The 12584-nt window shown below is 46.8% G+C and overlaps 1 protein-coding gene across 1 annotated transcript in view; it reads right to left on the minus strand.

Moving 5' to 3' along the window:
* Positions 1 to 12584, minus strand: part of SNTB1 (syntrophin beta 1) — a 107338-nt gene that overhangs the window by 9865 nt on the left and 84889 nt on the right. The window contains exon 4 of the mRNA XM_083622097.1: positions 5038 to 5177. Within this exon, the coding sequence (XP_083478223.1) occupies positions 5038 to 5177 (140 nt within the window). The remainder of the gene's footprint in view (positions 1 to 5037; positions 5178 to 12584) is intronic.

Genomic DNA, 12584 nt, shown 5'->3' on the forward strand with positions numbered 1-12584 from the left:
GTGCTCCTAAGCACAGCATTTTTGTGTGTTGGTGTGCCGGCGCTCTGACACAAACAGCTGCACGCTTGTGGCAATTTAGTTGTCATTCCCTGAGTGGCTGTCCTAAGATAACCCTCCTGTCAGTACAAAGAAGGGATTGGGTGTTCTAGACACCCTTACTAACTCGCTCGGGGTCACTGAGAGGCTACAGAGTCCCTCACGCCACTGCTAGCAGGAACATGCCGACTCGCCAGCCTTGTAACATGAGAACCTTCGTGTCTTGTGCTGTTTCCTCGCAGTGCAGGAATCCCGCACTATTTGGGCGGGTTAAGTCTTCTGCAAGCCGGGGCCAACACTTGCCTCCACATTTGTCTCCATTTGCTGTCCTCGGATGCGTGAGAAATGTTTCGCCTAGCGACAGCTTGGCAGTTGTCACTACATGTGGCCGGCTCGAAGCTAGACGCATGAGAGCATACCCTAAGCCACCAAGTGCTCAGACAAAGAGTACCTTTGGTAGTACACAGTGTTTAACTGGATTGTGTTCAGAGCCTCACGGCTTCAGCCAGGAAATGGTCCATGCATTTGGCGAACTGGGCAGTGTTAGAAACTGAGATATGAAAGCAAGGAGCTAAATGGCACTTTAAACCTAGGTTATGGGCGCCGCAACGGAATGTCTAGGCGCGCTTTTTATGATAAGAATACAAAGCTGAAAATGAACGAACTGCATATTGGCAGACAAAATTAATGGACTACGCAGAATTGAATAAAATGACAGGAAGGATTTGAAACCTGCGGGACCAGAGATTTGCAGAAGATTGGAAGAAATATATGAACTATTTGAAGAGCAACTGTAATCAACAAGTCACGCTAGTAGGACGACAAGAAGTTTTGTAAGGCGAAATATAAAATATTGCAAAGAAGAGAGACATTAGTTATGATATTTAAATGTAATAGTGAAAGTAAGAAATGTAAATTAAGTGAAAAGATTGGAAAATTTTCAGGTGTGATTGATGGAAGTCAAAAAAATTGTATAAGATATAAAAGTATGTTTAATAATTGTTGAAAATGATATGTTAAAACACACATACACACATATGAAAATGAATAAACTGCAGCTAAAATCTTCATTTTTCACATGGTCTGAGGACTGCAAAAAACAAAGCCACGCTTCCCCTGCCCACCCCCTAATATTCTTATGAGGGTCTCTTCTCCAGCCTTCAGAGAGTGGCTGGAAGTGGGGAGGCAGAAAAAGGTCCTCTTTTCGTTCCAGCAGTGGCAGTTTTAAGCTGAAATCTGAGGTGCAGTACCGCGCCCAGAGCTCAGAAACTGCTCACATGAAAGAAGTTCCCTGTCACAAAATATGCCTAGAACAATGGGAGTTTCGAACGCTGAAATGGGATGGTGTTCACCTAACATGTTCCACTAGTGCAAGGATTGCTACTTGTGCAATGCAATTCCACACACACCATGCATGCCCCAAATCTGTTCTGGAGGGTTGGAAAAATCCCCAGAACAGATTTAGGGTGCATACGGGAGCCGGGGGGGGGGGGAGAGAGAGAGTTTGATCGCGCAAGTGGAAATCCTCACACTCCCGGAACATATTACTCTGCACCAGATTGGATATAATGGAAAAATTTGCAACGATCTTTATCAGTAAACCAGTATCAAGCTAGGAAAGAGCTTCTTCATGCTTTATGCCAGATGTGGTTTGGGTTCTGGCTCCCACAAACATTTGGGGTGCAACGTGGACTGAGAAGTGGGCCAAGAACCAAGAAGCCTTATGAGGAACAGTTGAAGGAGCTGAGTATGTTTAGCCTGGAAAAGAGGAGACTAAAAGGAGAGGGGATTTTGTTGTTGTTGTTTAGTCGTTTAGTCATGTCTGACTCTTCGGGACCCCATGGACCAGAGCACGCCAGGCATTCCTGTCTTCCACTGCCTCCCGCAGTTTGGTCAAACTCATGCTGATAGCTTCGAGAACACTGTCCAACCATCTCATCCTCTGTCGTCCCCTTCTCCTTGTACCCTCAATCTTTCCCAACATCAGGGTCTTTTCCAGGGAGTCTTCTCTTCTCATGAGGTGGCCAAAGTATTGGAGCCTCAGCTTCGGGATCTGTCCTTCCAGTGAGCACTCAGGACTGATTTCCTTCAGAATGGATAGGTTTGATCTTCTTGCAGTCCATGGGACTCTCAAGATGGGATAGCCACCTTCAAATGTCTTAAGGGCTGTCACATGGAAGAGGGAACAAGCTTGTTTTCTCCTGCTCTGGAGAGTAGTACCTAAACCAATGACTTCAATTTATAGGAAAGCAGATTCCGACTAAACACCAGGATAAATTTCTGATAGTAAGAGCCCGTTTGACAGTGGAATGGTCTCCCTCAGGAGGTTGTGGACTCTCCTTCCTTGGGGGTTTTTAAGCAGAGGTTGGATGATCATCTGTCCAGTATGCTTTAGCTGAGATCCCTGCATTGCAGGGGGTTGAATTAAATGACTCTTACAGTCCCTTCCAACTCTACAATTCTCTGATTCGAACCAGTAACTGGCTGAAGTTCCCACTTGAAATTTTCTGCATGTTTTAATTCATTTGGGCTTCATGTGTCTAATGTGGCAAGCATCCCAGTGTAACCCCCAGCGGCCTGAAAAAAACTGAAGTGGCCTTGCACAAGTCATAATTTTTAATTTACTATCTGGCCTGTTGATAGGAGTTGCAGCCCAAAACTTCTAGGGTACCAGGTTGAGGAAGTCTGCTTTAGAGTGCGCCCATAAGCCAAAAGCCAGCTCTTCGTGATGTTCCCTTTGTCCCACCTTATCCATCTACTTGTTCTTGCTTCCTGACACTCTATGGTAACCAGCTGTTCCTCTGTTATCTCCTATCCCAATGGGAAAATGTCTTCCTTATTGCAGGCTTACATCTCTGGTGGAAACAGCTGGCAGCAGAAAGAAGCATGAAGAGTAAAAAAAAAAACCAAGGATGATACAACACCAGGAATGTTTCTGGAGGGCTTGGCAATATCCAGGGCTGATCTGCCTCTTTAGTGGCAGCAGTATTAATTCCAGAAATCGAGCAGGAATAATAAATTATAACGCTCCCAAGCAGAACTTATTTACATACTAAAACGTTACAGAATCAAAGAGCAAAATTCCGGTTCCAAAAGCGAGGCACACATGGAGTACCAGCCAAAGAAAGCAAATCTTACAGGCTTATAAAATCATTTGGTGCACAGAGAAACGGCGACTGGGGAGAATTCTGCTTCTCCTTCTTTTCCAAAAGTGGAATCATGAGCTACGAAAACCGTTTTGACACAAGGCAAAATTCTCTGCATTGACAAGGGACACACAGGGTCAGGCTCTGCAGAGGTATGCAAAGGCATGCCCTGCAACGATGTCACGCAGGTGATATGCAGTGCTCCATGCTACTGGGAACACTGCCTTTCCAGGGTACCTGGCCATGTGGAGCACTGGGCATACACGCAGATCTGCATTTGAAGACATGCACAAAGGGAGGCAGAGCCTGCTGCTTGCCGCCATATTTGCATTCATGGTTCACAGAAGGCCTTTTCTTCACCCCCACCCCCAGATACAAATTAAACACCACCTCCAACTCCTTGAAAGATTCCATCAAGGGTGTCTCTGAAAAATTTTACACATCACTTGGGAAGACAGGCGGACTAATGTCAGTGTACTGGAAGAAGCAAAGATCACCAGTTTTCTTCAACATCAACTTCGCTGGACTAGTCATGTTTTGCGGATGCCTGATGATCGTCTTCCAAAGCAACTACTTCATTCCGAACTTAAAAATGAAAAGCGTAATGCTGGTGGTCAACAAAAGAAATTTAAAGACTCTCTGAAGGTGAATCTAAAAAAGTGTAGTATAAACACTGACAACTGGGAAACACTGGCCTGTGAGTGCTCCAGTTGGTGAACAGCCTTTACCAAAGGTGTCATGAACTTTGAAGACACTCAAACTCAGGATGAAAGGTAGAAACGTGCTAAGAGGAAGGCACGCTTGGCAAACCCTCACCGTGATCAACCTATGTCCCCACTGTGGAAGGATATGTGGATCCAGAATTGGCCTCCACAGTCACTTACAGACTCACTGTTAAAACCGTGTTTATGGAAGGCAATCTTACTTGGCTATGAGTGATCGCCAAAGAAGAAGAAGACCAATTAAGAATACTTGAAGAGGGTTTCGCTTCGACAAATGTTTCTCGTTAACCTTAGAACAGAATTCTGAACCCTTCCTAAGAAAGGAAGCTATGTTCTACCTCTACAGAAGTACGCCTCCAGATACCAGTTGTTGGGAATCACAGGTGGGCTTGTTGTGCTGATGTTCCCAAATGCATCTGGTTGGCCAAGGTGAGAACAGGTACTGCACTAGATGGACCACTGGCCTGATGCAGAAGGCTCTTCTTATGTTGCTGCCTCATCAAAACGCATCTGCCTTGTAGCAAGTGCCCTTTTAGATGTTGCTGGACTACAACTTCCATCACCCCTGACCATTGGCCCTGGGAGTTACTGTTGTTGGCATCTGTCTGTCTCAAGAGACAATTGAGTGAGCCTCCAGGAGTAAAGTCAAACTGCTGTGCCAGAAGTGATCTCCCTGGGCAGTGTGTATGGAGGTCGGGGGCTGCCCATCTGACCCCCCCCCCCCTCAGCCTTGCTAATGCAGTCCAAAGCAGTGTTAAATATATAAGCCAGGCACTTAAGTCCTCTGTGACATCAGACATGTCAAACGAGGGTCTGGCTTGCCCTCTGTGATGCCAGAGCTTATCAACCACTAGCTATCTGACTTTTAGAAGACACCTGAAGGCAGCCCTGTTTAGGGAAGTTTTTAATGTCTGATGTTTTATTGTATTTTTAATATTTTGTTGGAAGCCGCCCAGAGGGGCTGGGGAAACCCAGCCAGATGGGCAGGGTATAAATAAATGATGATGATGATGATGATGATGATGATGATGATGATGATGATAGTGAGCGGCCTGTGGACATGACTCAGCATCTCAAGGCTCAGTGCACAGTCGCTAGTTATGGAAGCAGTGACAAAACATCAACAAAGGTACCTGGTGGCCAGCAGAGGGTATGAATGCAGAGGACTGAACCAAGCCTCTTTGATCCGTGGCATGCTCTCGTACATCAAGAGATCCTTTTCGGTCAGTACAACAAGCACAGCTTTCCAATGCCTCTCGTTCTCTCCCAGCACCTGGGGAGGAAAAGAAGAAATGGAGCCTGTGAAATGATGGCAAGGAAAGAAGTCAAGATTGCAGTTGCCAGCTAGTCTGAAGTGGGGGGGGGGGACAAGAAGCACATGCTGCCAGGAAAGCAATGAGTTCATTGATTGAATCACTTCTCTAGTAGCGGTCATTTATGCATAGCTCCCCAAGAGCGCACTGATTTGCGTAAAATTGTTGTATGCATAGATGCAAAGAAGTAACTGCTGTAATTTCAATACAAGTGCATCTCAGAAAAATAGGGAAGACCTGTCGGCATATGCAGTCTGCAGTCTAGGTACAACAAGGGAAGCGACATTAGACTTGAGTCTAACCGGTACTGTTAAGCCTGACTGGCAGAAGGTCTCCCGTATTTCAGACAAGGAAGAACCCCGGCTTGATCTGCAAAAGCCAGGGATCTGCTGCTTGTTCTCTACCACTGAGTTCCGGCAACCCAACAGGTTTGCTATGGGCAGCTACAAGGCCTCTGCTCTCTTCTTATGATCCTTTACCTTCAAACCAGACTTGGACTACACAGCCCTCCAAACAGAGGTTGCCTTCAAGCAGAGGACTATCCTCTGGCAGACCTTCAAGTTAGAGGACTGTCCTCTGACTGCTCTAAGAGTAATATGTATCCCATTTTTAAGGAAAGTGTTCCCCCCACCCACCCAGGGGCAAATCATTCAAAAATTAGCTACTGCTGCCATGTTTTTCTTTCTAAACTCCAGGTTTCTTGCGGGACACACATTTTGTTCTTAAATCAAGTGACTCACGCAATCTAGACTTTGCCAAATGGTTTAAAAGCATATTTTCAAACTGTGAAGCTAATTGATAATTAAATTAGAGTCCTGTTTTGGAAAGCCATTCTGTATTTTTCATTAATTGGAAAGGGCCACTCCAATTATAATTCCTTTTTATTAAACTAATTACACAGTATCAGCAGGCTGAAAATTTCACCAGGCATTCAGCCTGTGAGATTTAAGCAAAGGGTGTGTTGGCTTTGGGGAAGTCTCATGTTTCATAAAGGCTAGTTTTCAGGATACAAAAATCCGTGTTTCACTAGATTTACAGACCAGCTATGAATAGAAACTTTTAAAAAAGAGATAACACCCCCAGGTTTCTCTGTCCTCCATCAATCGCGGACTGTGGGTCGGGGGGGAGGAGTAGCGTTGTTATTCCGGGAGGATTGCTCTTTCAGAGCTCTGGCATCACCGGCGATCTCCGGCATTGAATGTGTTGGTCTCGTGTGGGGCACCAAGGAGAGCTTGGCTGTCTGGCTGGTGTACTGACCACCCAGCACACCTGCAGCCACCCTGTCAGACCTGCTGGAGGTGGTGGCGGGCTGGGCCTTGGAGTTCCCTAACCTACTGGTTTTGGGAGACTTCAACGTCCATGCCGATGCCGCTCCCTCCTCACAGGCTCTGGACCTAGTGACTTCCATGGCAACACTAGGGCTCTCCCAGTTTGTTTTGGGCCCCACTCATCAAGCAGGCCACACGCTGGATCTGATCTTTGGGGCTGGCATAGATGTGATCATGCTCCCCACTGTGGAAGTGCCATGGTCTGATCACTACGCTCTGAAAGCCAAGATTGACTTCCCGCTCCTCCCCGGCTCGGGTGGCAAACCTATTTTGGGCTCGTCCGTGAAAACTGATGGATCCTGATAGATTCCAACGAGCCTTGCAGAACCCTGCTCCTCCTGGCGACTCATTAGATGACCTTGTTGAGGACTGGAATAACAGGCTCTTGGCAGCCATTGATGAGATTGCGCCTAAGCGCCCTCTGCGACCCCGTCGAAACCGGGCACCTTGGTTTACTGAGGAGCTCCAGAAAATGAAGCGGGATCTCAGACGGCTAGAGCGAGTATGGCGACGGACTCGTGACGGAGCCTCAAGAACATCTTATAGGACGCTTATGAAAGCCTATGAGATGGCTATGAAAGCTGCTAAGAAATCTTACTTTGCAGCTTCCATTGCATCCGCTAGCTCTCGCCTGGCACAACTTTTTAGAATAATTAGGTCAATAACGTCCTTAGGAGGACAACCAAATTTAAGCACAAATTCGACCCACAGCTGTGAGGCATTCGCAAGCTTTTTTGCGGAGAAAGTCCTGTTGCTCCACCGTGACCTCCCTGCCAATTTAGATACAGTGACTGAACTGGAGGCCCCTCGACTGACTTCAGGTCCAGTGTTGGACCATTTCGATCGGATACTCCCTACTGATGTGGATAGATTCCTCCAAGTTGGTAGGCCCACCACCTGCCTCCTTGATCCGTGCCCGTCTTGGCTGATTAGGGAGTGTCCAGATGTTGCGCGGACCCCCCTGGTTTAAATTATCAATTTGTCCCTTGACACGGGGACATTCCCAGGGGAACTGAAGGAAGCAGTGGTGTGTCCACTCTTAAAGAAAACTTCATCAGATCCCTTAGACCTATCCAATTACCGCCCAGTTTCAAATCTTCCATACCTGGGTAAGGTAATTGAGAGAGCGGTTGCTGAACAGCTTGGTAGGTTTCTGGAGGGAACATCGGCATTAGATCCATTTCAGTCCGGTTTCCGTCCTGGTTTTGGGACAGAGACGGCTCTGGTTGCCCTAACAGATGATCTCCGTAGACAACTGGATCGAGGTGGGTCAGGACTGCTGATCCTTTTAGATTTGTCAGCAGCCTTTGACATGGTCGATCATGATCTTCTGGACCACCGCCTCGCAGACGTGGGGATACAGGGCATAGCCCGTAACTGGTTGTGCTCTTTTATCTCTGGTCGGGGACAGAGGGTGGCACTAGGGAGGGAAATGTCGTCGCGCCACTCCTTGGTGTGTGGAGTGCCGCAGGGCGCAATTCTCTCCCCGATGCTTTTTAACATCTTTATGCGCCCCCTTGCCCAGATTATCTGGAGCTTTGGGCTGGGCTGTCACCAATATGTTGATGACACTCAGCTCTATCTGCTGATGGATGGCCACACCGACTCGGCCCCGAACACACTGACCAGATGCTTGGAAGCTGTGGCTGGATGGTTTCGTGGGAGCCGATTGAAACTAAATCCTTCGAAGACAGAGGTCCTATGGCTAGGTCGGGATGGCATGGGGATGAGGGACCAACTCCCTTCTCTTGCGGGGGCCCAATTAGTGCCACTGCCTTCCGTTAAGAGTTTGGGTGTAATCCTTGACGCCTCCCTTTCCATGGAGGCGCAAGTTACAGCAACAGCCAAGGCAACATTTTTCCACCTTCGCCGCATCAAGCAGTTGGTCCCTTACCTTTCCTGCCCCGACCTGGCCACAGTGATCCATGCGACGGTCATCTCCAGGCTTGACTACTGTAATTCGCTCTACGCGGGGCTGCCCTTGAAGCTGTCCCAGAAACTCCAGCGGGTACAGAATGCTGCAGCAAGGCTCCTCACGGGGTCTCTGCCATGGGAGCATATTCACCCAGTGCTTTTCAAGCTGCACTGGCTCCCGGTGGAGTACAGGGTCAGATTTAAGGTGCTGCTTTTGACCTTTAAAGCCCTTCACGGCCTAGGACCCTCATACCTACGGGACCACCTCGCCCGGTATGCCCCACGGAGAGCCTCAAGGTCCATAAATAGCAACACCCTAGAGGTCCTGGGCCCTAAGGAAGTTAGATTGGCTTCAACCAGAGCCAGGGCCTTTTCAACTCTGGCTCCGGCCTGGTGGAACGCTCTGCCTCATGAGACCAGGGCCCTGCAGGATCTGATTTCTTTCCGCAGGGCCTGTAAGACAGAGTTGTTCCGCCTGGCCTTTGGCTTGGAGCCAATTTGATTCCCTCCCTCCCTCCCTTTCCTTTTTTCTTTTCCTTCTCCTCCTGCGATGAGGCTACATTTTAATATTTTAATGTTCCATTATTTTAATGTTGTATTTTAATTTTGTTTTTAAGTTGTAATCATTCATCTTGTTTTTATTATTGCTTGTAAGCCGCTCTGAGCCCGGCCTTGGCTGGGGAGGGCGGGGTATAAATAAAAAATTATTATTATTATTATTATTATTATTATTATTATTATTATTATTATTTGTTTTGTTCTCCTGTTTGAAAGAAAATGGGTTGTTTTCTTTTCAACAAATTTGCATTGATTTTTTAACGTATAGGAAAATAAAATATGTTTTCAAATAAACAATATAAAAGGAAAAGCAAAGCCTAGGTTTAAAATAAAGTTGACATTCTTTATTTTAATAAACATCTTCATGAAGTGATCTACTCAGGTGAGCACATCAGGTAAAGAATTGAACCAGTGCTTTAAACTTTATTTCCCCTTTTCCCATTTCAGAGTATAGGGGCAGCAGAATTAAAGCTGCTATGAGGAGGCATCTCTGCTTAAAGGCTGCCGGTAGAGACTTTCCATATTCCTGGAGTGAGTTTCTGAGTGAGGTAAATGGACCCCTGACCATGAGGTCCAGTCGTGGCCAACTCTAGAGTTGCAGCGCTCATCTCACTTTATTGGCTGAGGGAGCCGGCGTACAGCTTCCAGGTCATGTGGCCAGCATGACTAAGCCGCTTCTGGCGAACCAGAGCAGTGCACGGAAACCGTTTACCTTCCCGCCGGAGCAGTACCTATTTATCTACTTGCACTTTGACGTGCTTTCGAACTGCTAGGTTGGCAGGAGCAGGAACCGAGCAACAGGAGCTCACCCCATTGTGGGGATTCGAACCGCCGACCTTCTGATTGGCAAGCCCTAGGCTCTGTGGTTTAACCCACAGCGCCACCCGCATCCAGGCAACTAATCCCTTTGGATACTCTGCACAGTGTGGAAGTGGCCCCGTTTTGACAGATGTTAAGATACATATTAGGCTATGTATTTTTATTTCTTTTCTTGCTGGTTGATGAATGACAACGTCCACATTTTTATTTTTATTTTAAGTAGATAATCTTGATTCAAGTGCAGGAGGCGCTTGAAATTAATGAAATTTGATTGGCCAAAGCAAAATAAACTGCAATGCAGAAACGCATCGCAAGACATCTACAGTGTCCTGTCTCCCTCCGAGCTGCATTTGTGAACTCGCTGAAACCAAGGCGATTTCCAGCGGTGGAGCTGATTAGAGCAGACAGCCGTAAGCACAGGATGTTGGTACATCCCACGCGGCAGGAAATTGGGCCGCACTATACCTCTGACCCCAGCCACAGACGAAGGAGGCAATACAGGGAGAATTATTTCAAGAGGGAAATGAAAAGAAGCAAACGGCTTCATTTCCATTGCTAATCTCTTCCTGATCCCAATGCGCACTACAATGCAGGCTTGTGTCGCTATCAGATCTGGGCGTTTGCCAAGGCATACAAAATTCCCCGCAGGGCAACAATAGGAACTGCTGGAAGTACCTAATGAAAACAAGAGGTGCAAGTTGAAGGTGGGGAAGGGGAGAGATTGTGCAGCCTGGGTTGTGGGTCCATTTGAGTGCTAGGAGTCTGAATGCTCAGGGAAGACAGCAGCAGATAAACGCATAATTGCAATGATTGATTGATTGATAATAAGTAGTGGTCCAAATTTGTTTGTATCGCCAAGCTGAGCGCTCTTAAACCAGCTTCACTTAACCGCAGCGACATTGTCATGTACCAGGACCAGACTGTCTACAAAGCATCGTGACTTCATAAAAACACTATGTGATCCCTGATTGTCTAGGTTTCCCTGATTGTCTAGGTTCACTCTAGAAAAGAGAAAGAAGACAAAGCAAGTAGGGGGAGGTGGGTAATGATGAAATGGCAGCAAGTTAAGGAAACCAATGGCAGCAAGGTAGCAAAGTGAAGATTCACATTAAATTAGGCAGAAGGTGGGATATGTAGGAGGGAAGTCTGCATTAGGTGAAGTCTTGGGGTTATTTCAAACTCAAAGCTGTCCATGGAGGCACAGGTTAATTCTGCGTCCAGGGTAGCTCCATCTGGGACATCGCTTAAAACTCTACCTGCCTGTGCACTGTCTTGCCAGAGTGGCGCATGCTCTGGTTATCTCCCGCTTGGACTACTGCAATGTGCTTTACGTGGGGCTACCTTTGAAGGTGACTCGGAAACTACAACTAATCCAGAATGTGGCAGCTGGACTGGTGACTGGGAGTGGCTGCCGAGACCATACAACGCCGGTCCTGAAAGACCTATATTGGCTCCCAGTTTGTTTCCAGGCACAATTCAAAGTGTTGGTGCTGACCTTTAAAGCCCTAAACGACCTCAGCCCAGTATACCTGAAGGAGTATCTCCACCTCCGAACACTGTCCTCCGAGGGTCTTCTGCTGGTTCCCTCACTGGGGGAAGCAAAGTTACAGGGAACCAGGCAGAGGGCCTTCTCGGTAGTGGCGCACTCCCTGGGGAATGCCCTTCCTTCAGAAGTCAAGGAAATAAACAATTATCTGACTTTTAGAAGACATCTGAAGGTAGCCCTGTTTAGGGAAGTTTCTAATGCTTGAAGTTTTATCACGTTTTTACTATTCTGCTAGGAGCCGCCCAGAGTGGCTGGGGCAACCCAGCCAGATGGGTGGGGTATAAATAATAAAATTGTTGTTGTCGTCGTCATCTAGGGCAGCAGCTCATTGCACATAAACAATTTTTTTATTGTTGTATTTTTCCTCCTGAGTTTTTAGGGGAGACCTCTCACAGCCAGGATCTCTCTGCTGCTTGGCTTATGAAAGATGACAAGATCACAACCCTAAAATCGGCATCTACGTTCCTATTGGGTTTAATCAATTATCTGAGACAAACCATTGCTTGCAAACTAAACGCTAGATACTCTCAACATTATAACTCAAGTCTACGTGAGGTAACAGCAGGAGGATTCTTTATTTATTTTTAATCTTCTCCTACCTGACAGTTATGTGGAGTTTTAAATTAGATATGCACACCACAAACGGATGGAGTGCAATACAGCATTATTTCCTCCAGATTACTGAACGATGGAAGATTGCTAAGGCTGTCAATCTTTAAACCGAAATCCTATTAGGAAATTACATGCTATCTGCAATGGAGACTCTAAGGTTTAATGCTTTTAACTTGACTCTCCAGTTCTCTGGGTGTTTTCCGAATTTTTGCTACACAGTGCTGCAGTATTCCATGATCTGAAAAGCTGTGTTCCTCTGACACGCAGATCACGTTAGGAACATAGGAAACTGCCCTTGTTCAGAGTCAGACCGTTGGACCATCTGGTTCAATGCTGTCTACAATAACTGGCTTAAGAATGCAAGCAGAGCTCAGCATCTCATTCCCATAATGACCAACCAAGATGCCAATGGCAAGCTCATAAGCAGAACAGAACTCTCCCACTACCAAGTGACTGGGACACAGAACACAGCCATCGGGGTTAGTGGCCATCGATAGCCTGCAAGGACTGATCCCAGAATTGCAGAGCTGGAAAGGACTGTGAGGGTCATCTAGTCCAACCCCATATACTGCTGGAATCTTTTCCCCAAT

This window comes from Podarcis filfolensis (assembly GCF_964270895.1).
Source record: "Podarcis filfolensis genome assembly, chromosome: 7".
NCBI classification, from domain to species: Eukaryota; Metazoa; Chordata; class Lepidosauria; order Squamata; family Lacertidae; genus Podarcis; species Podarcis filfolensis.